Genomic DNA, 27,036 nt, shown 5'->3' on the forward strand with positions numbered 1-27,036 from the left:
TCCCCAGGACCCCGGTGCATTCCCCACACAGTTACTGTCTCTTCTTTAAGACCAGAATCACCGTGTCCTGGTGCTGAGGTCTCACAGGGACAGATCGGATGGGAGTCATGTGCTAGTCTCCTGTTGGACTTCTGGGCGCTTCCACGTGGGGCTGTGAGAGAGGCCTGTCCAGAGCGTGTTGGTACCTGTGGCCACACAGAGACTTTACTTTCAAGGATTTGCTGTGCTTGGTTCTCTTAGTGCGCTGAGTGCTGAGGCATCCCAGCGCCTTAAAATTCACCAAACTTGTAGTCTCAAGAGGGTGGGCGGCAGGTGTTGCCAGGTGGACGGCTTTCTAGTTTCCAGTTAAGGATATGGTGCTGTCCTCCTCAAGGCCACCAGCATAGGTCAGTGTTTGCACAGGGGAAACAGAAGGAAGTGGTTTCCAATGGGAAGAGGCTGCTTGTGATAAGTGAGGTGGCCTGGGGCTGCGAGGCTGCTCTTCTGGTTTGACTTCTGAGTACCCAGAGGCTCCTTCCAGGCTGAGGCTGCGGCCTGTCTTGCTGCCCCAGGCAGTCCAATCATGCCAGCAATTTGAGGAGGCAGGCCAGACCTCCTGATGTTCTTTAAAAAAGAAATCATAAATGGCCCTTAATCATCCCTATCACATGAAGTTACATCAGAGGCGACTTGTCCACAGGCCCGCTAAAGAAGCTGAGTGCCCTGCAGGACGAAGTCACTCACGCCACTTCAAGCCTGATTAAGATGTGCCAGGCCAGGCAGTCGCTTTGTGCTTGTGATGAGCGTGCACGAAGTCCTGTGCTAGATGACTACCTGAGGTCACAGCCCAGGGGCCTCCAGCCTGCTGGGTTCAGTATTTAGGAGGAGATGCTGCCCTGGGGGAGTCCTGGCCCAGGCTTCAGCCTCAGAACTCACACTAGCAAGGGAGGTACTTGCTTTGAATCCACAAGTGCCTACTGGGAAGCCTAGGAAGCTCTCCAGGGGCTTGAGGACAGCTCTGGCTTGGCTCTGAGGCACTGCGTGATATTCTACTGCCCTCTGCTGGGTGGTGCGGAGTCAGCTGCACATGCTCTCTGATCTCAGAGGAACAGCAGGAGTTTGACATGGTAAGACTTTCAGAATTCCAGAAAGGTGGTACAGACCAGTCCCCCAGCCAACAGCCTAAAGGTGTATTGGAGGGAGGTGGTACCCATGTCCTGCTCAGGGAGGCCCAGAGCTCCGCCACATACCTGCAGGGCTTGGACAGATCCTCAATTTGGAAGCCCCGCCCCTTGTTGGATCACCCCCTACCCCAGGATTGAACTCAGACTTCTCATGAGCTAGGTTAAGTGCTCTACCAAGCCACACCCGAGTCCCCAGACAGCTCTAGCAGTTCACATCAGTCTCCCAAACCAAGCTGTTACTTTCATGTCATTATTGAGGCGCTTGAGTGTGAGACGTATCTGCAAGCTTTTTCTTCCTTGCTATGGCTCTGTTGTTTAGTTTGGTAAGATCTGAGTTTCTGTGAGCATTCCGGATGTCCCAGGCGGACCCGTGTGTGAGCACGAATGCCACACTCTCCAAGGCACCTCTTTATTCCACCTCCTGACAAAGGGCCCTCAAAGCTCTAAAGCATGTCCTCCTCTTGGCTCATTTTTTGGAATGATATGAGGCAATCTTAATGAGAGATCATGGGATATTTTTAAACATGAATAGCTTTACAGATTCATTTTTATGTGTGTCTGCACGTGTGTGTGTGTGTGTGTAATGTATGTATGTACACACGCACAGACATGAGTGCAGATTCCTGGCGTCAGATCCCCTGGAACTGGAGGTAGCGGTGCTTGTGAGCTGTGTGTGGGTGCTGGGAACTGGCCTCAGCTCCTCTACAAGAACAGCATCATTCACTGAACCCCATCTCCAACCCATGGGTGGCTTTAAACTTAACTTCCCCTGTCTTTTACCTGCGGGCATTATTAAAATGTCCCATTTTGAAGCCTTCCATAATCTTTCTGTCTTTCCCAGAGTGATGCAAACGGGACCGCAAAGCCGCCATTCCTCAGGTACGTATACCTTGTGCACAAGGTCGGCATAATGTTGCTTTTCTGCTAAGGAAGCAGCCAGTTGTGCCCCATAGGCCCTTCAGAGATGGAGGAGACCCCGGCCACCTTTCCTATCACCACCGGCTTTAACCAGTCTGGGTGTGGAGGGACAGAGCAGCATGGTTCCGATCTAACCCATGGCAGGGTGGCCTGTCCCACAGGGCTCCTTCCATCAGACTACACAACCTCTTGTGTAACGTGTTCCCTAACTCTATAGTAAACTGCCACACACCCGTGTTCAGAACAGGGTCCAGGATTTGCATGCAGTGGGAAGATGGCTCAAAGAATAAAGTCCCTGCTGCACAAGCCCAAACCCCCAACACCTACATAAGACAGGGCATGACAGCATGCATCTGTGACCCCAGCACCACGCGATGGTCAGCCTGAGTGAACACTGAGTTCCAGTTTCAAAACAGAAGATGGAGTATGAGAGAAACACCCAGCAGTGCCATTTGGCATGCACACACGCCCAGATTACACACACAACATCTAATCCCTGCTCTGAAGCAGTATTTCTAATTTTTTTCTTTTCCTCTCCTACAGTGGAGAAAACCCCTTTGCCACCGTGAAACTCCGGCCGACAGTGACGAATGACCGATCAGCACCGATCATTCGATGAAGATGCAAAAGACCGTGCCAGAGCCTTTGCCCAAGTTCTCACCTGCAAGACGGTAGTTGTATGTTGCAGGACAGGCGCAGGCGCTCTCAAAGCTTCACAGGGAGTGCCTGGTTTCAGTGAACCCCACTTGAGCAAATCAGTGTGTCTTCTCAGTTTGACAGAGCTGGGTTTCCATCTCTGTCTTTAAGGTAAAATGAGTAGCTTAGTGAATAGATCAATCATTTGAAATGTTTCCTTCCTTTTCTATTAAAAAAGCAGTTAATTTGGTTCAAGTTTTTTGATTTTTATCTTTAAGGAATTGCCAGAATAAGGGTTGGTCAGTCTGTGCTTTTGTGCCTGGCTTTCTGTAGCTGGATGCAAGTAAGACCAGTGTTTTATTTTATAAAGCCTGTGTTTCTTACATAGCATGATGTTCATCTTCTAAAGAAAATATTAAGTTTGCATCACAGCATGCAAATCCAATAAGCGATATAAATTATGAAGCTGTATTAAACATAATTTTTAAATGACCCCATTTTAACTTTTTGATTCTACAAATACAGAGCTCTCAAAGATGGAGAACTCCAACCTCACTGGCAGGCACTGCTGCAGACAGAGTGCCGAGACAGGTAGCCCACTCCATTGGCACTTGTAAAATTGCCTCCAGGAGCTCCTGAACTCAGTGTTACCCGGGCTGCCAGCAGGGGTCTCAGCAGCATGTAGGAGGGCTCCGCACAAGTAAGGTGACTAAAGGTCCACCATTACTTCTGGGAATACCTCCTGCCGTTCAGGTTTTTCCATTTCTTGATCAGTCACTGGCCTGTAATCGGCTGCTCTGAAGCCTAGTGGTCAGGAGCAAGGCTGTTCAGCCTAACACTGTCCCACGGTCAGACTTCTGGCTGAGACCAACGTCTGCTCAGGCCACTGCACAGAGCCTTGAGCCAGCGACCAGCCTGTCCCTACCTCCCCAAGACGTAGACCTACTTTGGAATAGCAAATAATTAAAATCCACCCTCAGGACGGTCACTGTTGGTAGAAGCCTGTTGCTGCTCACCAGCGAAATCGCTTTTTTCCCAAGTTGGAAACTTGTCTTTCCAGCTGGGCCAAGCAGTGCCAGGCTCACATGGGAGGACAGACCTGATGGCCCCATGAAGAGCAACTAGTGCAGGCCTGCCCATGCCGAGATTAGAGCCCGGGTCATGCCGTGTGAGGCTGTGCGATCACTGTTAGGCAAGTATCCAGGCCTAACAGGGGAAACGGACCGGGTTTGAAGTATGGCCCTTTCCTCTGTGATCCACGTGGAAGTGCAGGCTCGGGCGGGAAGCCCTGTGTGCCTTCAGATACGCAAAGGAGGGGGAGCGGTGCCCAGAGCTCACATCCTGGCTCTGTCCACAAGTACAGAAACCAGTCTGCTGTGGAGCGGCTTCCCTCACAGGTCACTTACCTTGACTCATGCCCCAGCTCTGTAAACAGCAAGGTTAATGTTTGTTTAATGTAAATAATAAAGGAGATTTTAAAACACATGCTCTGAGCAGTGATACCTGAGGATATCAAGGGTGGCCTCTGCACGTGTGACATGTCCCATGACAAGACCTCTGTGTAAGCAGTGGGCAAACAGAAAAGCCACACAATGGTATGAATCTCATTTATTTAAAACAGTATTTCTCACCATTCTCAAATCGAAGACTGCAAAAAATAAAAGCAGCACTTTCTTGAGTTACCCTTAGCCTCAGGGCAGGCCGCTGCCTCCCACCTCTGCGTCAGCCCTAAGCTGAGTCTATCCCATCGCACTTTACAAAACAGTCCTGAAGCTTAATCAAATAAAACTATTGTACACAACATTTACATTAGAAAAGATAGCTGAATGTAGGAAAACTGGGCGTGTTGTTCCCTTTAAGTAAAGACTGCTCCGCAGTTGGGGCATCTTCGCTTCCTCAGTGCAAAGCAGCAGATGAACCCAAAAGGAAACAGGACGATGGCCAAGAAGATGCCCAGGCAGGTGAAGCAGTATTCCAGGACACCAACCCTGCAGAGAGAGAGAGAGGCAACCAAGTTAGGAGCCCCCAGCCTGGCAGCCAATAGGATGTCACCGTATCCTTCCTTCTGTGAGGGGGGGGACAACCCCCACCACTGCCTACACAGAACACCTGCCTGACACAGGCAGCCTCCCCCGCCTCAGACAGCCTGGAGTGCACAGTACTGGCTGGAGCCAGTATAAACTACCACTGTTACTGAGGGCACCGTGGGCAAACTCAGAGAGCGCAGTTGAAAGGCATCACCTAATGTGAATAAAGGCAAGAACTCTTATAGAAAGAGGTGAACGGGGTGAGATGGCTCAGCAGTAAAGGCACTTGCCAAGAAAACCTGATGACCTCAACTATCAGGTCTTAGAGCCGTGGAGCCTTTGACTTCTGCCTTCACACACAACAGAAACAAGAGCGACGCAAGTAAGTCTATAAAAATCCCCACACCTCAGGAAAACAGTTCACCCCAGAAATGAAGTCTACCCTGGCGTGTTTGCTGGGCTGGGGATGGAAGCCTAAGCCTCCTGAGGAGCACGTCACATGCTCCGTCCCTGGACGCTTGTGCTTCCCCGATGCTGAAAACCTTTAGGTTTCTTTTCTGCCATCTACGTGTTTTAAATGTGATCATCTGGCTGGTGTGGAGTTAAGTGAAAGACTCAGCCATGTTCACACAATGTACAGAAAGTCCCCTGAGAAACTGTGAAGCGTCTTGTAAGTCAAGTCTACTTCCAACATTGGATAACATGGAACGCAGAGACACGGGGACGTTACGCAAAGCCTGTGCCAAGCATGAATACAGGTCCAGTGACTTAACGTCATCTCTTCCCCCCCATGTGACCCAGACTGGCCCAAAACTCTGGCTTCTCCTGCCTCAGCCTATTTGGGATCCAGATCTGTGTCATCTCAGGTAGCTCAAGGCTCTATTCAAAAGTCCCAAAGATGGGAAGAAGTAAGGCTCCAAAGGCTCCTCTGGAGAGTTCCAGACAGCGAGCTGCCTGGCTGACTCTGCTCCTACTTCCGGGGGAGGGGGTGTGCCTGAGGACCCCTCCCAGCATCCTCTCATTCCTCCCCCCACCCCCCCTGTCTTACACACTACAAAACTGTCCTCCAGACCTCACTGGCTGCTGCTCCGTTTCCCACCTCACGGAGAAAGCAGGAAAGTGAGACCTTAAAAACCCAAACAGATGAGAGCTAAAATTGAGGACCTGAGCAGTCTAGTGTGCAGGGTCCCAGGTCTATGGCTTCCTAGGGCCAAGACAAACCTGCATGTTTTGGGAATCTCCTTTGCACAGTTCCTGAAGCCTGACAAGCTCTGCAGGTCAGGAGGCTCTGGACAGGCAGGTTTGGGAAGCAACCTTACTCCCCACTGCTGGGGGCTTTCTACTCCACCCGCACCGGGCTTCTAGCAACTATGAGCTGCATCAATAAGGATCCTTGTCAGCAAAGGAATCACCTTTTGTGTGGTTTGTGGGGCAAGGGGGAGGATTAAAACAGGGTCTCTGAAACTCCCTGTATAACTGAGGATGACCTTGAACTTCTCCCCTCCTGCCTCTACAGACATGTGCCACCAAGGCCTATTTTCTCATGACTCTTACAAAAAAGTCCCTCTCTTAACTGCCACAAGGTCAGGAGGTCACCACCCTTCCTTGGCCTACCCACAGACTGGGCAGGCCTCCACCCAGCTGCAGGGCTCTCTCTTAGCCAGTAGTAAACTGGTGGGAAAAAAAAAAATCAAGCTGCAAACTACCTGAGGCTGCTCCCTGCCTTCAGACAGCAGCTGCCACCAGGCACCAGGGGCAGGGCCTTGGGACCAGAAATGTCCAGAGCGGCTGGCAGAAGGCCAAGTGGCTTCATCCTTCCATTTCTCCGAGCATCTTCACAACTGTCCAGTCTCTAGATAAAATTCTAAGAAACTCTGGTCTGCATATACCAGTTAGAAAATGTTCCATGAGTTTTGGGCATAGTGGTATGCACCATAACCCAGCACTTGGGAAAGGCAGGAGGATCAGAAGCCCAAGGTTACCCTCAGTTACAAAGCAAGTTAGAGGCCAACCTGGGCTACATGAGACCTTAAAAGGCTAGGAAGGGAAAGGAAAAGAAAGAAAATGTCCCACACAAAAGAGCATTGGGTCAAAGGGAGCAAATCTTGCTTTCTGATTGGATTACTAGGATTAGTTCTTCAATACCTTAAAAAAAAAAAAAAGGAGGAACACTTGCTAAGCTGCTGCCAAGAGAGGGGCAGAACCCCAAAAGTGGCTGGGCACACGAAGATAATGCCAGTATGTGGGGTTGGGGGGGCCTCCTCGTTGTCCTGCACCTCATCCCTCTGCTGTAGCTCAGGACGAGCTTCTAGGACAGTAGCACACCCTTCCTCTCCTGTTCACACAGACACAAGCCAATGTCTCTGCTGCAGAGCCAGGGACCCAGGAGGGCAGGGCAGGCCTCTGAGCGCAGTGGCCAAGGCCAGGGTCCTGCCTCAAGGCCTCACACCCTCTGTCTCCTTTAACCGTGCCCATGACATCAATCAAGGGCCACAGCAGACCTAGCTGACCTGCCACTGTTGGGCCTCCAGGCACTGGGACAACTCTAAGCATCAGCCATCACATATCTGAGGTTCTGTCAGAACTCAGAGCTGGGAAGCCATGCCACCTTGTGCTGACTCCATAGTCACACGTGGCCAGACCTGGCACTGAGTGCCCTGTGCTTCTCAGGGAGCTGTCCCCTCGACTTGCTCAGGGCTGCTCAGCTCTGGGAGGACTAAGTGAGGGCACCCCTCCAATCACTCATGGGAACCAGTCACCAGAGGAAGTCAGACATCTGCTGGCAAGCAAGAGTCTGACATATAGCCTCATCCCAGGAAAGGAACTTGAACCCAAGTTCTGAACAGACTTCAATGGACTAGAGGAATAGGGAAGAGTCTTGGGCTGGTCCTCTACCTCCAGCTCTGCGCGTGAGAAAGCACTCATGCCCCCAAGATCCTACGCCCTCAACTCACAATTCCAAATGCCCCAAGTTCTGGAAGCACAGCTTCTCCTAACCTGGATGTATGACCTGAACATATGCGAGGTGATTTATAGTCTTTTTGTTTTGCTGTTTGCTTAGTTTGTTTGTTTTTGTTTTTTGGAGACATGCTCTCTCTTCATAGTCCTGACTCTCTATGTAGACCAGGCTGGCCTTGAACTCAGAGAAAGCCGCCTGCCTCTATCTCCCGAGCGCTGGGACTAAAGGTGTGCGCCACCACCGCCCAGCTCCTAGTCTTAATAGATCCACTTAATATGAAGATTCACTTCTTGCTGTAGAAATACTAATGTTTTAACTTCAGTTCTGCCCCAGATCTCTGAGGGAACATTGGCAAAAGTTTTAGTTTTAAAAGCCAACATCTGACTCCAGAAACACAATATGGCCTCTAAGCCAATCTATATTCAGCAAAATGCTGAATGCAGTGGCCAAGGCAGCAGCCCTAAGTGAAGACCCTGCCCCAAGCCAGCCGCTGCTGCCTCCCAGCAGGCCTGATCCCAGCCCCAGCAGCCTCGCTCTCTCTTCCACTACACGCTCCAAAAAAGCCTAACTCTGCCAGGACAAGTTTCAACTCTTTCAACTGGCTCAGAACTGGGCCTCTTGGCTGCACCTGGATGCCCCACCCCCACCCCACCCGTAGCAGGTCACACGGAAAGGGGAGGAAACAGCACAGAGTTAGGAAAGAGACTAACTTTGAAAGCTTTTACAAATAACTCCTAACTGGAGCCTCCACAAGCAAGTGGCCACTCAGCCCTGACATCTGCCAGACAGGTGGGCCGCAGGAGAGACAGAAGTGGGCAGAGGAAGGTGAGAGGGACGCTCTGAGCTGCAGGAAGATGTGTACCCATGCAGAAAGGTCTATCCTGACTCCTGTGTCCTTCCAGAACCCCATTTCATAGGTACAGCCTGACCCCATCTTACAGGTGGATGAGGTCGGAGCTGCACCTGAGGCCATACAACTGTGGAAACGTGGCAGGGATCCAAGCAGTGAGGGTCTCTGGTTCTGGCCCCAGCCCTCCTGATGTTTAAGTGTTTCTCCCAAGCCCAGGAGCCTCGAGGCACCATCCGGCCCTGGGAACCACCTGCAGCGTTCCTAGGACAGGAAGGACAACATCTCCAGGAAGAGGGATGGAGGGCTTCCTCCAGCAGCTACTGACTAAAGTGAAAGCTCACCAACAGAGCCACCAACCAAATGACACACTCAAAGAGCATCCCCAGGGCAGGGAGCACCTCCCTGAGGTGTGCAGTTCACAACACCGGACCCAATATATCCTGCCACCTGGACACAGGTCTCAAAAGCCCACCTACCAAGGCACAGCACAGTAGGGGGGGGGGCAGGGAATTGGCAAGGGTGTATGGCCTCGGAGTCCCAAGACTCAGCTTTGTACCACACTCCCAGAGCTGGGAGGTGCCAGCTAGGACTGGGCAACCAAGTGGGCCACCCTCAGATCGCATGCCTTGACCAGCACGCGGCCAAGACACTGGCCTCCACCTCTTGCCAGGCATGGGCAGCTCCCTCACCTCCTTCCTCAGGCACAGATGGGACAGAGCAGTCCTTTCCCTACCCACTGTTATTAGAAATGTAAGGCTGCCAGGATTCCACCTTCTCCAGACTCACAGCACAGTCTCCACAGCACCCACCCAAACCCTCCCTCAGCCCATAGGGGCTTCCTATCAATGGCTCAGTGCTGCAGCCAGACCCTCCCCCCCCCATCACCTCCAAAACTAAATACCCAGTAACAGCCCAGCCAGTCCTCACGAGGAGCCTGTGCTGCCAGGCTCTGCACTCACAGCCTTGCCACCCAACCTGTACATGCCCCACCATTCCACTTGTGACCTGTGCTCCCAAGGCACGCTGGTCAGCCTCACCTGTCCTGCATCTAAGGACAACCCATAGCCCTTAGAGTGGAGGCGCCTGCCTCAGGGACCCAGGACCTTTGTGAATACACCACTTGCTGCAGGTGGGACTTGAAAGCGTCAAGGGGGCAGGAGGTGGCCGAAGGAAGCCCTATCTATGGGGGGTAAGAGAACTGCAAGTGTCTATAAAGGGAAGATAGAGTCAGGCTGCTTAACTGCGACTCAGACAGAATGGCAAGGTGACAAGCGACACCAGCCTCCTATGCCAAGTCTCACTCAGAGGGAATCACAGACGTGTGACTTGGACAAATTCCTGCCAAGCCACTAGGGAGGGACGGGACAGGGCCTGGCAGGCTACATCTGGACGGGAGAAAGCGTGGTCACATGAGAGTGTCCTCTCTCTTCTCGGCCCTAACATGCCAGAGAGGGGCAGGCTGGAATCTTTCAGGGGAACATGCCTGTCCCAGCCCCAGGAGCGCACGCACACACACACACACACACACACACACACACACACACACACACTCTCAAAACCAAAGGCAAAGCTGCCCACTCCTCCCATGCTGCTTGCTCCCCTACTCGCCCCTGCCTGGGAAAGGGAGCCCCATCCCCTGCCTGCTTTTGTCTGGTAGGGATCAGCCTTGGGGCCAGAGGCTGGCAGCCGCCGCCACTATCAGCAGCCTGCAGGGGTTCCAGGTGTGTCTAATAGCCTGTTCCTCCCAGCCAAGACACAAGTGGCCTGGGAGGATGCAAGAGTGGTCACTACTTTCCGGATCAGACAATCCCTAACTTGTCCTCAGAGGACCCAGCTTCCTTGACGCTGGATGCCTCCGCCCGGAGGCATAACAGTGGCTAAGTTCCCAAAGAAGGCAGCCCACAAGAGCCCAAGACCTTCCTGAGAGGGCAGCAGGCACAGCCTGACCTTGTCCCAGATTCTACGGGACTGAAGAACCCCATGAGCAGAAGCCACAAGCCTGAAAAACAACACAAGTCACTTCCCAGGGAAAGTGTTCTCCATCTAGACTGCAGCTGGATACCACACAGCTCTAGGGCTTCGATGCCTAGGCTGCCATCATCCCCATCTCCAAACTCTGAGGTCTGGGCCAAGATGAGCCTCGTGGGAACCACCACCACCCCCCGCCCAGTGTGTCCACTGATGGGAGAAAAAAAACCAGCTGCTTGTGGTAGGACCAGGATCTGGATCCAGTTCCTCGCCCAGCTGTTTGCTAAACAAAACAGACATGCAATCCTAGTGAGCCCCCTCCACTGATACGCCTTCTCCCCATCTGCTTGCCAGCCTGCCAGCCTGCCCTACACCACCTCTCCTTAAACTTGAAAGATCACCTAATATTTGCCCTATCCTTAGGGATCTGAGGACCCCCTCCCAACACTAGCCTCACCGCCACAGGAGGGTTCCCCGTTTCCCACCTCCAGGCAACTCCCCACTATCCCCAATGGCTCTCTGCACAGGGGACTCTAAACTGATCCCAAAAAAAGCTACGGCCACCTCCCAGTCTGTGTTTCCTCTTGTCCACCAGATCTACCTGGGGTGCCTCACAGCCTCAGGTGGAACTCTTGCACAGAAGTGCCCTCGGGAGGCAGTCAGCAAGACTAAGCTATCAGGGAGCCAGCCCATCTGCAGTTAGAGGGAGCAGCTGACCCCTACCCCTGCCCATCCCGGGGTCACCAGCTCCAAAAGCGGCAGCCAGGCAGTGACCCACCAACAGTGCCAGACAGACACCCCACACCTTGACTTGGTACTTGGGTCCCTGAAGGAGGGCTCTCTAAAACCATCCCTCAGCCTCCCCCTACCACCCCCCCCTCCACCCCATAATCAGCTCGGAGGGTCCAGTGTCTTCTCTCAAGTTTCTAAAAACACTAACTTCCCTATGGCTCCACTCTGCACCTCTGAAACACACTTTTGAAATGAAGCCTAAGTCCAAACAAGGGTTTCTTAATTCCATCTCAGAGACTTCGAACTTCCTCCTCCCAGACAAAGACTGAAACCCAGCCCTGCACAAGAGTCCCCACCTGGCTTATCTGGGTGACTGGCCAAGTCTGACTTGGAACCTGAATCCTCAAAGCCTGCCTAAAATGAGCCTGGCTGCATCTCTGGCCTTACATAAAGTTCTCACAAAGTTTCTGTCGGCTCCAGTTTAAGAATATTGGGGGGGGGGGGGAACCACACTCCAGCACGGAACAAAGAACCACGGAGTTTCCTTTGGGCCAGCTAGTGGCCAGGAGTTGCTAAGCCCTGGTCTGCATTTTGCACCCTCACAGCCTTTGCTCTCTCCTGGACACTTGGATCTCCCAAGTCCTTAGGCATACTGGCCAGCTGACTCAAGTCCCAAAACCTCCTTAATAGGACTCAACTGTAACAGTACACTTGGCGGAAATTGGAGGAAAACCCAAAATAAACCCTGATTCGCTGCGGATCCCAGAACCTAGGAGGAAAGACCATCAGTCTCCATTGTTAACATTCCTGCGTCCCACGCACTCGGGGTGCCATGCCTCCCAAATGCACTCAACTCACAGAAAAAGGGAACCCATCCTTCTGCCGCATAAAGTAGACTCAGAGCCAGGGGTGAGTGACCCCACCTCTTCCCACTGCAGCCCCTCCCAAGCGGGACTCCCTCCCAAGACTGGAGCCCGGCTGTGACCCCACCCCACCTCCCGCTGGCCTTTTGCAAGATCCCGGCACGTGCGTTCCCCGCCACCCCCCAGGCTTAAGACTTTACCTGCAGACCGGGCAGCCACCGACCACGACGATGGAGTTGGCAGGATACCGGGTGACCGTCCGACTGTGGATGTTATAGACCCGGGGGTGGCTGGTGGGGATCCCTGTGGGAGCGGAGGGCAGATAAGCACTGGGCTACTCGGCCCTCCTCCCTCCCTCTAAGCCCCCCGTGCTCCCCGCCTCCAACTGGGCTGAGCGTGTCTGCGGGTGGGCTCTACAAGCCAAGTGCAAACCCTCCGACACAAAGTTCACGGCCACCGGGGCAGGGCCTGGCCGGGGCAGGGCGCTCCGGGCAGCAGTTGCCCCAGCAGGCCCGTGCCGGGACAGCGCGACGCTCAGCCCGGAGGCCGCTCGGGGACCCCGCCGAGCCGCGGGCCCACCTGTGACGAGGTAAGGGTAGGGCGGCGGCGGGGGCGCGGTGGGGATGGCCCCGTAGCCGTGCGGGCCGCACGCATAGTCGCCCTGGCCGGCCTCCAGGTTGTAGGCGGGCGGGCGCTCCTGCAACAGGGGCTTGTGGTCCATGGCGGCCCCCGGGGCGGCGCGCCCGCCAGCTCCGGCCCGGCTGGCTTCCTTCGGCCCGGCGGGGATGGCGGCGGTAGCAGCGACGGCGGTGTCCCGGGCAGCTCGGCCCAGTGAGGCGCGCGCCGGGCGGGGCGGGCGCGCCAAGGCTTCCCCGCCCTCCTGCCGGTCACAAGACCGGGGTCACGTGGGCGTGACAGGGCGGGGCTACGGGCGGGGCTTGGGGAGGGTGTCTTAAAGTCGCCTGGGCTGTGTTGTCCTCGTTCAGCCCCTCCCCCGCCCTCCACCCCGCGAATCGTGGGCAGCCAGAGTTCTGACACTCGCCCCCCGGCCCCCCACCACCACGGCTGGATACCCAATAAGATCCTGATCTTTAATCTTTTTAATATTTGTATATTAATTTGGGTTCCTGCCTTCCACCATATGGGTCCTGGGATAGATAGGTTGTCAGGGTCAGCAGCAGGCGCCTTCACACACTGAGCCACCTCGCCCCGCGGCCTTTTTTTGTCTTCTTTTCTTTTGCACATGGTCTCGACCTCACTATATAGCCCAGGTTGGCCTGGAACTCTTGATCCTCTCGCCTCTGCCACCCAAACTATGGACCACCTTGTCCTCTCCACAAATTCTCCTCCCCACATCCCAGCACTGGGGAGTCACCACTCGTGGGGAGGGAGGGACCAGGTGAGCCCTTCCCAAGTCACGCACCTGCACCTGCGGTGTGCTGCTGCACACACACTCGGGTGGGCTGGGTCGGAAGGAGCACACTTGAGTACACTTGCCCACTAAATCCTACTCAAGTGCTGAGCACCCCCCCCCCTTGCCCCATTTTGACTAATTAAGTCCTTCTCAGGGGCTGTGGCTACTAATTAGGTAACTGCTTAGCTTTGGAGAACCCTAAACTTTATTCATCTGCTGTGCTTCTTTCAGGTTCTCGAATCTTCTTGACAGCCTGACCGACGGGAATGAGGTTCCCTAGGAGAGGACCGTGGCCTGACTTGGGTCCATGCCCCTGTGCCATCTCTACATAGCTACTGCCATGCCCCTTAGCCGAAGTATCCCCAAGCAAGGTGCTTGGTCGGTTAAAGTAAGATTTTTTTAAAGGCTGGGCTTCTAACATTGGAGCTGTGCCTGTAGCTTTGTTGATAGAGTGCCTGCCTAGCACACGTGAAGCCATGGGTGCCATCTCCAGCATTCCATAAGCCAGGTATGGTAGTGCATGCCTGTAATCCCAGCACTTGGGAGACGACTCAAGGCGATCAGAGTTTCAGTGGCATCCTCTACTACACAAAGTAAGTTCAAGGCCAGCCGCAGCTACAGGAGACCAAATCTCCAAAATCCAAACAAGGGAGAAGGAACAGTGGGACACTTAGGATCCTTCCCGCTTGTTGCCTGTGTATTTCCAGGGCCTTGCTTTGGTAACACCTCCCAGGTCCCGTCCTTTTTTTTTTTTCCCCCCTATGGTCTGTGGTTTTTTTGTTCCACTGTTGGGATAACTACAGTTTCTCAGAGATGCATTCTGTATTTATCTCAGACTTGTGATGCTCCTGTAATCTGCCCAGCGTGGGATTATAGGCCTGGCTCACTACACTTCAATTACTTTTATTTCAGCAATTCAACAGGGAGCTTCTCCACCAGGGCCTCTGACATCCCTGGCCATGAGTTTTGGCCCCGTTTACAGCACCAGTGAGGGGTCCTTCCTCTGAAGCGGGCCGCAGAGCTTATCAGAGAGTGGTTGGACACACCTGTAACAGGCTTGCCACTGCTGTACCACTAAGCACATCTTGCCTAGCCTGTTTCTAGTGCCGCGTGCATGCAGGATCCACACCTGAGTAATACAAAACTCCATCCCTTTATAACATTTTGAGTTCTTCCAAGCCCTTTCCCGTTTTTCTTTTTCTTTTTTTTTTTTTTTTTTTTTTGTATTCGTCATTTACCCCAGTGTCTCGTGGGGGAAGAACTGAGAGGCAGGTCAGCTGTACCCCCTGACTAAGAAACATTAGAGAGTACATCAGGGACAAGAATGTCTGTCTGTCTGTCTGTCTGGTCACACTCTGAAGGAGAATTGAGAGTTCCGAGCCATCCTGGGTAACATGTTGAGACTCTATCTCAAAAGAAACCCAAACAGGCTGGATGTGTGGCTGGCTCACTTGGTAGAGCACTCACCTAGCGTGCACGAGGCCCCAGGATCTATCCCCACCATTGCATTCATTAATTAGGCGTGGTGGCTCTAGCCTGTAATCCCAGCACTCTAGAGGTGGAGGCAGGAGAATCAACAGTTCAAGGTCATCCCCTGACTAAACAGCAGGATCAGCAAAGCCATCTGAGCTACTTGAGACTATGTCTCAACAACAAAAGAACTTGGCCCATGGGCTGGGCGTGGTGGCGCATGCCTTTAATCCCAGCACTGGGGAGGCAGAGGCAGGAGGATCACTGTGAGTTCAAGGCCAGCCTGGTCTACAAAGAGAGTCCAGGACAGCCAAGGCCACACAGAGAAACCCTGTCTCGGAAAAAAAACTGCCTAGCTTGGGGGAGTTGGCCCCAGGGACCAGAGCAAGAACTTCCCAGGATGCAAGAGCTATCCTGGAAGCACAAGGGGCAATCCCAAAAGGTGCGCAGCAGGCAGTTCCATGCCATGGCACTAATCCACTTGGGGTGGCCTGAAAGGGTCTCCAAGAGACACAAAAGTGGGGGCCCTCTTCAGGGAAGTGGGCTAAGACACTGTTGTAAAGAAGAGCACCCCAAGGATTGAACCACAGGACTCCCTGGGTTTAAACAGGGTGAGCATCCGATTTGCTGTGGGTTTTTTGTTTGTTTGTTTGTTTGTTTGTTTTTGTTTTTCGAGACAGGGTCTCTCTGTGTAGCCTTAGCTGTCCTGGACTCACTTTGTAGACCAGGCTGGCCTCGAACTCACAGCGATCCGCCTGCCTCTGCCTCCCGAGTACTGAGATTAAAGGCGTGTGCCACCACGCCTGGCTGAGCATCGGATTTGCATATTGGAAGATGGCCACCAGTGTCTACAGCCACAGCCTCCTGAAGGTGCCCAATCTTGGAAGCTAAGCAGAGTCAAGCCTGGTACAACATATGGATGAGAAAATGACCGGCAGCAGCAAAGGTCAGGGAGAATTTGAAAAGGAAGAAAACGGATAGCTAGTGAGGATTTGGTGACCTTTCCCAGAGGTGGTAGCTTGCACCTGCAATCCCAGCACTGACAGTCTGAGGCAAGAGGATCAAGAGATCCAGGCCAGCAAAAGCCCACCTGAAACAAAAAGACTAGGTGACTTCCTAGGAGGAGAGGTACCAAACCTGTGACAGGATGTTCACGCTTGTGGCTCAGAGGGCAGGTAGTAGACAGACGGCTAGCATCGGGCTGTGCACAGAGAAGAGAGAAGCTGTGCTCGGGGGAAGGGCCAGGCGGGTCCAGTTTCCTACATGTGTGAACCTGAGCCCAGCGCGTTCCTCCGGTGACACCTAATAAAGGCTGGGAGAGTCTGAGTGAGGATCGGAAGCATCAGTCGAGGAAGACACCTGACTTCCACCTCTGTCCTGCACACTGACACACACATACTCGTGAAGTACAAACGTGTGCACTCACGCACACACACACACACATACACACACACACTCAAAGTAAGAAAATAAACCATGGCCAGGCAGTGTTGGCGCATACCTTTAATCCCAGCACTCGGGAGGCAGAGACAGGTGGATTTCTGTGAGTTCCAGGCCAGCCTGGTCTACAAAGCGAGTCTAGGACAGGCAAGGCTATACAGAGAAACCCTGTCTTGAAAAACAAGAGCAAAAACAAAAAAAGAAAAGGAAACAGTCGGCCATGTAGGGATGGAACAGTTTTGGCTTGCTTGTTTAAGGTGGGCAAACCACAGACTATTCGTGAAGTTACAGGGTCCAGCAAGCCAGGGGAGGGGTGGTTGATAAGGGGACAGAGCCTTGTGCACAGCAGGGACCGGCCCTACAGGATTGGACTGGGTCACCATAGACTAGGAGCTATCACTGCGCCTCCCTCCCCCCACCCCACCCCCGCCACACACCCTGCCTTCTTCCCTTTCTCTCCTCCCCCTCCCCCTCCCTCCTACAGGGTGTTGAACTAATGCCCTGTGCACGCTCTGTGAGCACCCCACCCCGAGCTTCCAGCATGGAAGCACTCTACTGATTGTTGCTAATTTCTTCATGAAACTGGGAGCAAAGCCAGAAGCAGAGTCTGAGCCCAGAAGAGGAAGTGTAAGAAATAGATGGCTGTGGGACTCCCCCGGGGATGGCGTTAGAGCAGGCAAGAGGAAGAGCTACAGTGTGACTGTGGAGCCATGTGAGGCAGTGATGTCGGCATCCAGGGCAGAAGGGAAACCGTCCTGAAGATGTCTGTCTCCTCCTTGCCAGCCACTGGGCTGATGAGACAGTGGACTTCCTGGGACTTGAGAAAGTGGAACTTCCTGGGAAATCTCAAACTAAGGCATTGTGGTTTGAGGGGAAATGCTCCCCCATAGGTGCATATGTTTGGATTACGTGGTCCCGAATTGGTGGAACTGTTTGGGAAGGATTTAGGAGGTGTGGCCTTCCTGGAGGAGGTGTGTCACTGGAGGTGGGCTTGCCATTTCCAGTTAGCTCTCTCTGCCTTGTCCTTGAAGAGCAGATGTGAGCTCCCTGCCTGCCTGCCTGCCATGTTCCTCACCATCATGGGCATGGACTCATCTCTGACACTGTAAGCTCCCAATAAACTCTTTCTTCTACAAACGACATTAGTGTCTCTTCACAACATTGGGAACATTAACTAAGACACTGGAGAAAAAAGGCTGAGGCCCTGGGAGATTTAGGTGATGCAGCCTTCCTAAAGGAAGTACATCACAGCAACAAACAAGTAACTAATGCCGCTTAAGGGAGAGACTCAATTAAGTAAGTGTCTTAGCACTAGCCGTAATTATTATTTTGGTTACTCTCTTTCTTCCCCACCCCCCAAGGCAGGGCTTCTCTGTGTAGCCTTGGCTGTCCTGGACTCACTTTGTTGACCAGGCTGGCCTCGAACTCACAGAGATCTGCCTGCCTCTGCCTCCTGAGTGCTGGGATTACAGGTGGGTGCCACCGTGCCTATCTAGCATTTTGATTACTCTCAAGTTATAGTTCAAAAGTTTGCTAAAGATTCTCTCTCTCTCTCTCTCTCTCTCTCTCTCTCTCTCTCTCTCAGCCCCTTCCTCCCCCCCCCTCCTCCCCCTCCCTCCTTTATCCCTTTTCCTCTCTGAGACAAGGCCTCATGTATCCCTTTATGTAGCCAAAGATGCCCTTGAACGTCTAATCCTCCTGCCTCTGCCTCCCGAGTGCTGGGATTACAGCTGTGCACCACACACAGTTGATGGTATCGAAGCCTGGACTCGGGGCTTCGTGATGGTGGTAGCCAAATACATCCTCTAGTTTTTGCTAAGTGAGTTGACAGGGTGGCTGCGGAGGTACCGTGCATGGAGCTATGACCTGATAAGGTGCGACCGGGAAGCGCTGGGGTTGCTCAAGGCGTTCAGGGCATATCTTTTACTGTAGTGGGGTTTCTGATGAGATTCTTAGAAAATTGCAGGTTACAGCTGGGAAGGGAGGAAGGCCTTAAGGAAATGCAGCGAATTGTGCTGGAATTTCCACTTCTCAGCCAGAGAGAGGCTGCAAGCAGCTGCCTGGATGAGGGATTTTTCCATTCACGCGGCCCCCATAATATCCCCATCTTGCTATCGTGTCTCATGGTGACCAGACGTTAAAAATCCAGGTGTGGGCGGGGCCCCATTCCCTCCAAAGGTTCTTGGAAACCACCCTTCCTGTCATTTCTAGAACTCAGTGACTCCAGGTTCCTGGCACACAGCAGTTGAAATGTCTTTGCCCTCTTCTCTTGCCTCCCTAGGTCCCCTCCTCCTAAAAGGACACCAGTCAGTGTTTGCATTCAGGGCTCACGCTTGGTGTAGAGTGACACTGTCGTTTCCATGCACACAGGCCCAAGCCTCGGCCCTCCCACGGCGCACTCTCCTGTAGCAGCAGGGATCCCGCTGCCCTGCGCCACTGCCATGGCTGGAGCCAAGATATTCTAAAGAGAGACACGTGCGTCCTCCCTTCGGCTACTACGTTATAGAAACAGTGGTCTCCAGGGAATTGGAATCCCGCACTTCCTCACTCTCCCTCCCTGCCCAAGAGAAATTTGGAACCCGGGGTTCCAGCCAGAGCAGGAACTCATCTGACCGCTGGTCAGCTCACCTTGCAGGAGAGACTAGAAGCTGGGACAACAATGGGCCGGCGACGCACAGGGCCACACCTTTGTTGTGGTTAAATCATCAGCGTGGCCTAATAATGTTTATTATTAAGCCTATAATTGTTATTACGACAGTATTTTCTAACCCGCTAACAGTCAATCCAAACACAGACACCTGTTATATTTAAAATAGTCTTAGTTAACCTTGGCCAGGGCAGATATTAATCCCCTAAACTACTTCCCATATTGTGGCAGGCATCCCATACCCCGCCCCAATCCCATGCCATCTGCTTCTAATCTTTTCTATCGAGCTACCCCTCCCCTCCGTCATCCCAAACACCTGCTAATGCTCTTCATCGATGGCCAAACTCCGCCAAGACAGGGTAAGCAAGCCCTCAATGGTTCCCGCCTCACAAATATGTCAGTCAGATATCCTGGGCCGGAAGGCTGAAGATGATGGTCCAATATAGACTTTTGGGTGACTGTTCAGGTAGCAAACTGTCATTTTTCGTTTTGGAAGCTGCTAACCTGCACTTCCTGTTTACTAAGGTAATTAATTTTATTCCTTCGCAAATCTCTAATGGGGTTGAAAGCCAGATAGTTTAGTTTTACAATTAAGCTCAGTTGTTTAGGAGTTAAGAAGATACTATTGAAGCTTCAATAGATGTTGATTTAGGTTCACAACTTTAGACTCACCAAGAAAGAATAGATAATATTCTCTTCAAGGTTGCCAAATACTTTTTGAACAGACATTATGTGTGTAAGTCTTACCTATTGGTTTTCATAATTTCTCATAACCGTTCTTACTGTATTTTTTTTTAAATGGCCTTTTTAATCTAGACAGAAAAGGGGAATTGTTGGAGGTTGGTCTGATGTATTTTGATGCTAATTACTGCTTGCTGTCCCTGTGCCCCAAGACTCCTATGCAACCTTGCCTAACAAACTTCCTGTTTGACCAACAAAGGGCCATCACATCAGGGCAGGGCAAAGGGGATGGGCGTGGCTAAGGTTCCCCTGGCTTAGAGAGACAGAGAGTCTGGAGATAGAGAGAGACCAGGGCAGAGGAGAAGGAAGAAGGCCACACCATGGGTTAGAGAAAGGAAAAAGCACATGGATGGAGGGTTCAGCCCAGATGAAGAGCATTAGCAAGTGTTTGGGATGATGGCTGGGAGGCAGCTTGACAGAAGTTACTAGAAGCAGATGGCATGGGACTGGGGACAGGATATGGGATGGGATTCCTGCCCCAATATGTGAGGTAGTTTAGGGGATTAATATCTGCCTTGCCCCAGGTTAACTAAGGCTATTTTAAATGTAACAGGTGTCTGTGTTTTGATTTATTGCTAGCGGGTTAAAGAAATACTGTCATAATAATAATTATAGGCCTGATGATAAACATCATTAGGCCATACCGATAAAGTAACCCCAACACACCTTGGCCAGGACAGCTTAGCTATGCCGAACTCTTGACCCCTATTTAAACATTAACCTCAGAAACTGGAGATGGCTCAACGGTTAAGAACACTGGCTGCTCTTGGAGAAGAATTGGGTTCAAATCCCACCACCCACTTGGCAGCTCACAACCATTTCTAACTCCAGTCCCAAATGATCCAATGCCCTCTTCTGGCTTCTGAGAGAACTGCATGCTTGTGGTATACAGAGATACATGTGGGCAAAACACCCATTGACATAACATCAAAATTAAATTAAACCAGGCGGTGGTGGCGCATGCCTTTAATGGTAGCACTTGGGAGGCAGAGGCAGGTGGATCTCCATGAGTTCGAGGCCAGCCTGGACTACAGAGCAAGTTCCAGGACAGCCTGAGCTCAGAGAAACCTTGTCTCAAAAAAAATGTTTTTTAATTAATTAATTAAATCTCTTGCCTGCAGCCGGGCGTGGTGGCGCACGCCTTTAATCCCAGCACTCGGGAGGCAGAGGCAGGTGGATCGCTGTGAGTTCGAGGCCAGCCTGGTCTACAAAGTGAGTCCAGGACAGCCAAGGCTACACAGAGAAACCCTGTCTCGAAAAACAAACAAACAAACAAAAATCTCTTGCCTGCTTTTCCCTGTTATGCGTCTCTTTAATTGGTGTATTCGAGGCTGGGTGACAAAGCCTAGATCATCAAGGCTTTCTAACTGTAAAACTCCAATAACAGTAATCTGGGTGTGTTGGGAACTCTCCACAGCATGTCATATGTTGTATGTTTTCTGTCCTCTTTAGAGTCATCCCATGGAAGCATCAACACCCACCAAATTGTTTCCAAAGGAACCTGGGGCATGGGTGGCTTCTGTTGCCTTTTCAAAGAATCCTAGCTGTCAGACACCAGGTCTACCCCTTGCAGCTCTAAGACCATACCATGCTGGTCTGCACCAATTGTACAAAATGGAAATACTGTGTGTGTGTGTGTGTGTGTGTGTGTGTGTGTGTGTGTGTGTGTGTTTGCATTACTAAGGCCTCATACATGCCTACAAAGTTACCACTGAGCTATGCACTGCCAGCCCTCTTCACAGTCGGTTTTAGCCAAAAGTCCAAGAAGCAATCCTACTCACTAAGTTGCCCAGGTTGGTCTTGCTCTTACACTGCAGCCCAGATAGGCCTTAAGCTTGTCATCCTCCTGCCTCAGCCTTCTGAGTAGCTGAGGTTACAAGTCTGTTTCAGCAGATAGGCTGGCCACTGGTTCTAAGAGAAATACGTTCCTACAGAATAAGACGTAACCTGTTTAACTCAGAGCGTATCTTCTTTGGACCGGGGGGGGGGGGGGGGGGGGGGGCGTCGCAGAGGAATACAGTGGTTGTTTAGTGTGCACAAGGCCTCACTCATCACCAAAAGAAGAGTAAAAGTAAAAATAAGGGCTAGAGATATCAGCTGGTGCAGGCCTTGCCTAGCCTGCGTGAAGCCCTGAGCTGTATCCTCAGCCTATAAAACCAGGTGTGGTGGCATAATCCTAGCACTCAGGAAGTAGCGGGAGACAGATCAGAAGTTCAAGGTCAACCTCTCCTACAGCAAATCTCAACCTGTTGGGTCTCAGCCTCTTTGAGGGGTTGCACACCACATATCCTATATGTCAAATATTTACATTACAATCCATAGCAGTAAAAAATTAGTTATGACGTAGCAATGAAAATAGTTTTATGGTGGGGGATCACCATAACATGAGGAATGGTATTAAAGGGTCACAGCCTTAGGAAGGTTGAGAACCCTTGCTCTACTAAATAGTGGGTTTGAAGCCAATCTGGGCTACACAAGAGCCCGCCATTCATAAATAAAGAAGTCCTAGCCGGGCGTGGTGGCACACGCCTTTAATCCCAGCACTCGGGAGGCAGAGGCAGGAGGATCGCTGTGAGTTCGAGGCCAGCCTGGTCTACAAAGTGAGTCCAGGATGGCCAAGGCTACACAGAGAAACCCTGTCTCGAAAAAACAAAACAAAACAAATAGACTATGTATTTTCTTTCTTTCTTTCTTTCTTTCTTTCTTTTCTTTTCTTTTCTTTTTTTTTTTTTTTTAAGACAGGGTCCCTTTGTGTTAGCCTTGGCTGTCCTGGACTCACTTTGTAGACCAGGCTGGCTTCGAACTCCTAGCAATCCTCCTGCCTCTGCCTCTGGAGTGCTGAGATTAAAGGCGTGCGCCACCACACCCAGCCTATATTTTTCTAATAACCACAATTCTGTTCTATATCCACTTACATATCTTCCACACACTAAATTTTATATATATATATATATATATATATATATATATATATATATATATATATATATATGTTGTTTTTTGTTTTTTTTCTGAGACAGAGTTTCTCTGTGTAGCCTTGGCTGTCCTAGACTCCCTTTGTAGACCAGGCTGGTCTCAAACTCACACTGATCCACCTGCCTCTGCCTCCCAAGTGCTGGGATTAAAGGCATGTGCCACCATGCCCAACTCTGAATTTCTTTTTTTAATCATTGCCATTTCTATTAAAAACAAGTTAATGCAACTTTGACTTTGACTACAGTGTATACATGTTTTCTAAGGAGGGCCCCAGGAAGGGATGTGCTGAGGCAGAGGATGTGCTGGTCCCTGCGTGGGGGCTAGGGCAGTTATCAGCCACTGTGACTGTCCTCCAAATGTACCAGAGGAAGCCGAAACAAATATCATGCCCCTTTTGTTTGCAGGCTCTTCAGAAGAGCTGATAACCCATCACGTGGGCTTCTTGGCACATACAGGAACTGGGTACCTCACATGGTTGGGATTGTGACCAAAGAAGAAGGGGAAAAAAAAAAAGAGGAGGAGGAGGAAGCAAGCATAATGTCAAAGCCAGAGCTGGAACCAATTACAAGTGCCTGACTTGGGGAAGGACATGGCCAAATATTTGCTGACTAGCTACTAAATGTTTATCTTAGATAAACACTTTGGGGTTTTATGGTAAACCCAATGTGAGCCTTACAATTCTGCTGAGCAAATATTTCTAAGTATTTTATAAATTAAGCATATCGGTTTCTACACAACACATACAAGCATCTCTTTTGCTGAGTCGGGTGGTAAATCTTCCATACATCATGGGGGCTAGAGATGGCTCAGTAGGTAAATTGCTTGCCTTGTAAGCATAAGGACCTGCCTTCGAGCCCCAGAGTAAACATGGAAGAGCCAGGCATGGGATGTAGGCCAAGGCTTATAATCCCAGCACTAGGGAGGTGAAGATGGCCAGATCTCTGGGGCTCAGTTTCTAGGCAGCCTAATTTACAAGGCAAAACCCAGGCCAGTAAGGGACTTTGTCAGAAAACGTAAGATGGGTAAACTAGAGGAAAAATACCCACACAAATGTTAGCATCTGGCCACCACATGCTTGCGTCCCCACGCACAACTGCACCGTTATGCACAAACACACATACATGAATACACAAACAATCTTTGTAAGCCACAGATGTACATATTCAAATGTATATAACATCCTTTGTTCCCCATTTTCTCTGTGGGGACTGAATCAGGGCCTCAGCACACTAGGCAAGCATTCTGGCACTGAGCTACGCCCCAGTCTTCCCAGACTTCTTGAGGGACAGAGAGAGTCCAAGGACATTTCAACCGACTTTATTTTTTTTGTTTTGTTTTGGTTTGGTTTGGTTTGGTTTTGGTTTTTCGAGACAGGGTTTCTCTGTGTAGCCTTGGCTGTCCTAGACTCGCTTTGTAGACCAGACTGGCCTTGAACTCACAGCGATCCACCTGCCTCTGCCTCCCGAGTGCTGGGGTTAAAGGTGTGCGCCACCACGCCCGGCTCAACCGACTTTAGATATCGAGGCAGGCAAGGTGGAGGAGAGGACCCTGGAGTGGAGCACTGGTTCTTGTCAGGAATGTTCTAGGTTAGGGGCCTCCTGTATAACTTCGGCAAGAAACTGAGCCTCCTAAGCAGGAGACGTCACGCATGCTGACAGCGTTATAAGTGTTCCTGGGGCTGGGACACGGTTCATCAGTAAAGCGCCCGCCGTGCAAACTTGATGACCCGAGTTGGATACCTAGAATACATGTTAAAAAGCCAGGCATGGTGGCATGCCCCTGGAGTGCCGGCTGGCCAGACTAGCTGAATTGAAATGCCAAAAGCCCGTGAGTGCCTGTCTCAAAAAATAATAATAATAAAGAAAGAAAGAAATGAAGGAATGAATAAGGTTTGGGGCTTGAGAGGTAGCACACCCATGTTACAAGCCCGGTATTCCACATATGCCTGTAACCCCAGCTCCAAGGGAAGCGGAGACAGAGCTAGGGCTTCGTCACCTTTGTGGTCATACAGTATCGTTGGGGGGGGGGGTTGTTTAATTCCACAGTTCTACTCTGTCCATGGATAATAAGTTACCTGGATTTACAGAAGTCTTTTCCTAGAATAGGGGTGTAAAATTGAGCAGTAGAAGACTTGCCTAGAATCCCCCAGTGAGAGGTTGGGGTGTGGCTCAGTGGTAGAGCCCCTGCCTAGAATCCCCCAGTGAGGGGCTGGGGTGTGTCCCAGTGATAGAGCCCCTGCCTAGAATCCCCCAGTGAGGGGCTGGGGTGTGTCTCAGTGGTAGAGCCCCTGCCTAGAATCCCCTAGTGAGGGGCTGGGGTGTGGCTCAGTGGTAGAGCCCCTGCCTAGAATCCCCCAGTGAGGGGCTGAGGTGTGGCTCAGTGGTAGAGCCCCTGCCTAGAATCCCCCAGTGAGGGGCTGGGGTGTGGCTCAGTGGTAGAGCCCCTGCCTAGAGTCCCCAGTGAGGGGCTGGGGTGTGTCCCAGTGGTAGAGCCCCTGCCTAGAATCCCCTAGTGAGGGGCTAGGGTGTGGCTCAGTGGTAGAGCACCTGCCTAGAATCCCCCAGTGAGGGGCTGGGTTGTGGCCATCAGTAGACCACTGGCTTGTCATACATTATTAGCCTCTGGGTTTGATCCAGAGTGCTGCAAGAGGTCTCCTCCTTTGTGTTTAATTACAGTGGTAGCAGGGAACGAAGTAGAGCCTGAAGGCACACTTGTGACCAATTACTGATTATTGAATTTGGTGACAAACATGGATCCTCTTTGTTTGGGGCAAGCAGATAAGAGACCAGTCCCAACTGAGACAAATCATGCCTTTGCGCCCATAAGAATGTCTAGGGCCCAACCTGGAAATTATTTCTAGAAGACTCTTCATGTGTGGGGTGGCTAATGGCCCTGGTGTCCTCTTCTCAGTCATTTTTTTAATGTTGTCAGAGCCACCCAGAGCTAGTCACAGGATTTGAGATGGTACTGTCATGGGGTCTCGGCTTTGTGGAACAAGTGAGCTTGGGGACTTGTTGTGGGGAGGGGCTTTGACAGAAGAAGACGCCATGGGCTGGAGAGATGGCTCTGCCATAAAGGGCCTTGGGCATTTCAATTCACCTCTACAAGCATGAGGACCTGAGTTCAAATCCCCAGACTTCCACAGTAAGTCAAGCATGTTCCTACACAGACTTGTAACCACAGCACCGTGAAGAGGAGACAGGAAGATCCTAGTGGTGTTTGACTGAGATATCCCTCATAGCCTCGGGCATCTGGACACCGTGGTCCCCATTGGTGGCCTCTGTTTGGGAGATGTGGCCTTGGTGACGGAACTACACCCCTGGGGGTGGTCTGCTCTACTTCCTTCTGGCGCTTTGAGATGTGAGCTCTCAGCTGTTCCTGTAGCCAATATTCCCTGCCATCTTGGAGTTTTATCCCTCTGGCTCCATAGCCCCAAATTAACCCATCCTCTGTAAGCTGCTCTGGTCAGGGTGTTTTATTCTATCACAGCAATAGAAAAGTGACCAATACAACCCCTGAGGCTCACTCCCACCACTACTAGCCTAGCTCTGGGAGAGTGACAGAGTGGCTCACCCAAAGTCCTCTAGCCTCTGTGGCTGACACAGAGGCGTGTGCATAGAGTACACATATGCAACACACACGTGCCCACACACATGGAGGGAGGGGTGTCATGATAAAAGTTCAGAGAAGCCACCCAGGGTCCCAGTGCCTCGATTAAAAAACAAACAAAACAAACAAACAAACAAAACCACTGCTACTCAGCCTGGCATGGTGGCGCACGCCTTTAACCCCAGCACTCAGTGAGACAGAGACAAGGGGATCGCTGTGAGTTCAAAGCCAGCCTGGGCTACAAATTGAGTCCAGGACAGCCAAGGCCACACAGAGAAACCCTGTCTCGGAAAACAAACAAACAAATTTGCTCTTCCTGTCCCTTCCAATTCCCACCAAGCTTCTGCCTCCTCCTCCCAAGTCAGGGCCTTCAGAGCCGTGTCCCAGGGCCTCCTACCTGCTTCCTGCACCGTGGAGGCCATGGCCAGTCCCCGTAGGATGCTCAGGAGTGGCCAGAGAGAGCCGGAGGTTGGGCCAGGGAAAGCCCCTTTATGCTCCAGCAGCAGAGAGGCAGTGACAGACATGAAGGAGTGACCCAAAAGGACAGTGAAGAAGAGTCATGTCATTGAGAATGTGGGGGAGCCAGGCAGGAACTGGGCAGGCTGGGCCTCGCAGGGGACAGA

At 51.6% G+C, this 27,036-nt stretch overlaps 2 protein-coding genes across 4 annotated transcripts in view; one reads left to right on the forward strand and one right to left on the reverse strand.

Moving 5' to 3' along the window:
* The window catches only part of BAIAP2L1 (BAR/IMD domain containing adaptor protein 2 like 1), a 96,853-nt gene extending 92,651 nt beyond the window's left edge, over positions 1–4,202 (forward strand). For both annotated transcript variants that reach the window (XM_084762517.1, XM_084762516.1), the window contains exons 13-14: positions 2,005–2,042; positions 2,625–4,202. In XM_084762517.1, coding sequence (XP_084618643.1) covers positions 2,005–2,042; positions 2,625–2,700 — 114 coding nt within the window. In that variant the 3' untranslated portion in view covers positions 2,701–4,202. The remainder of the gene's footprint in view (positions 1–2,004; positions 2,043–2,624) is intronic.
* Positions 4,203–4,310: 108 nt separating this feature from the next.
* On the reverse strand, positions 4,311–26,971 carry BRI3 (brain protein I3). 2 transcript variants are annotated; one of them, XM_084762528.1, is made up of 3 exons: positions 26,811–26,971; positions 12,317–12,419; positions 4,311–4,705 (listed from the first exon to the last, which is right to left on the reverse strand). In XM_084762528.1, exons 1-3 carry the CDS (start codon positions 26,935–26,937, stop codon positions 4,573–4,575), a joined length of 363 nt encoding a protein of 120 aa, XP_084618654.1. In that variant the 5' UTR covers positions 26,938–26,971; the 3' UTR covers positions 4,311–4,572. The 2 variants fall into 2 exon arrangements, with proteins under 2 accessions (XP_084618654.1, XP_084618653.1); XM_084762527.1 differs by lacking the exon at positions 26,811–26,971 and adding an exon at positions 12,696–12,996.
* Positions 26,972–27,036: the final 65 nt, after the last annotated feature.

This window comes from Acomys minous (assembly GCF_964271855.1).
Source record: "Acomys minous genome assembly, chromosome: 16".
Classification (NCBI taxonomy): domain Eukaryota; kingdom Metazoa; phylum Chordata; class Mammalia; order Rodentia; family Muridae; genus Acomys; species Acomys minous.

Bases quoted from the DNA above. Each gene is read 5' to 3' on its own strand.
- BRI3 (XM_084762527.1), bottom strand. From the start codon at position 12,837: ATGGACCACAAGCCCCTGTTGCAGGAGCGCCCGCCCGCCTACAACCTG. The intron at 12,420-12,695 runs GTGGGCCCGCGG...CCGCTCCCACAG, and splicing joins CTACCCTTACCTCGTCACAG to GGATCCCCACCAGCCACCCC. The intron at 4,706-12,316 runs GTAAAGTCTTAA...CTCTCTCTGCAG, and splicing joins GGTGGCTGCCCGGTCTGCAG to GGTTGGTGTCCTGGAATACT.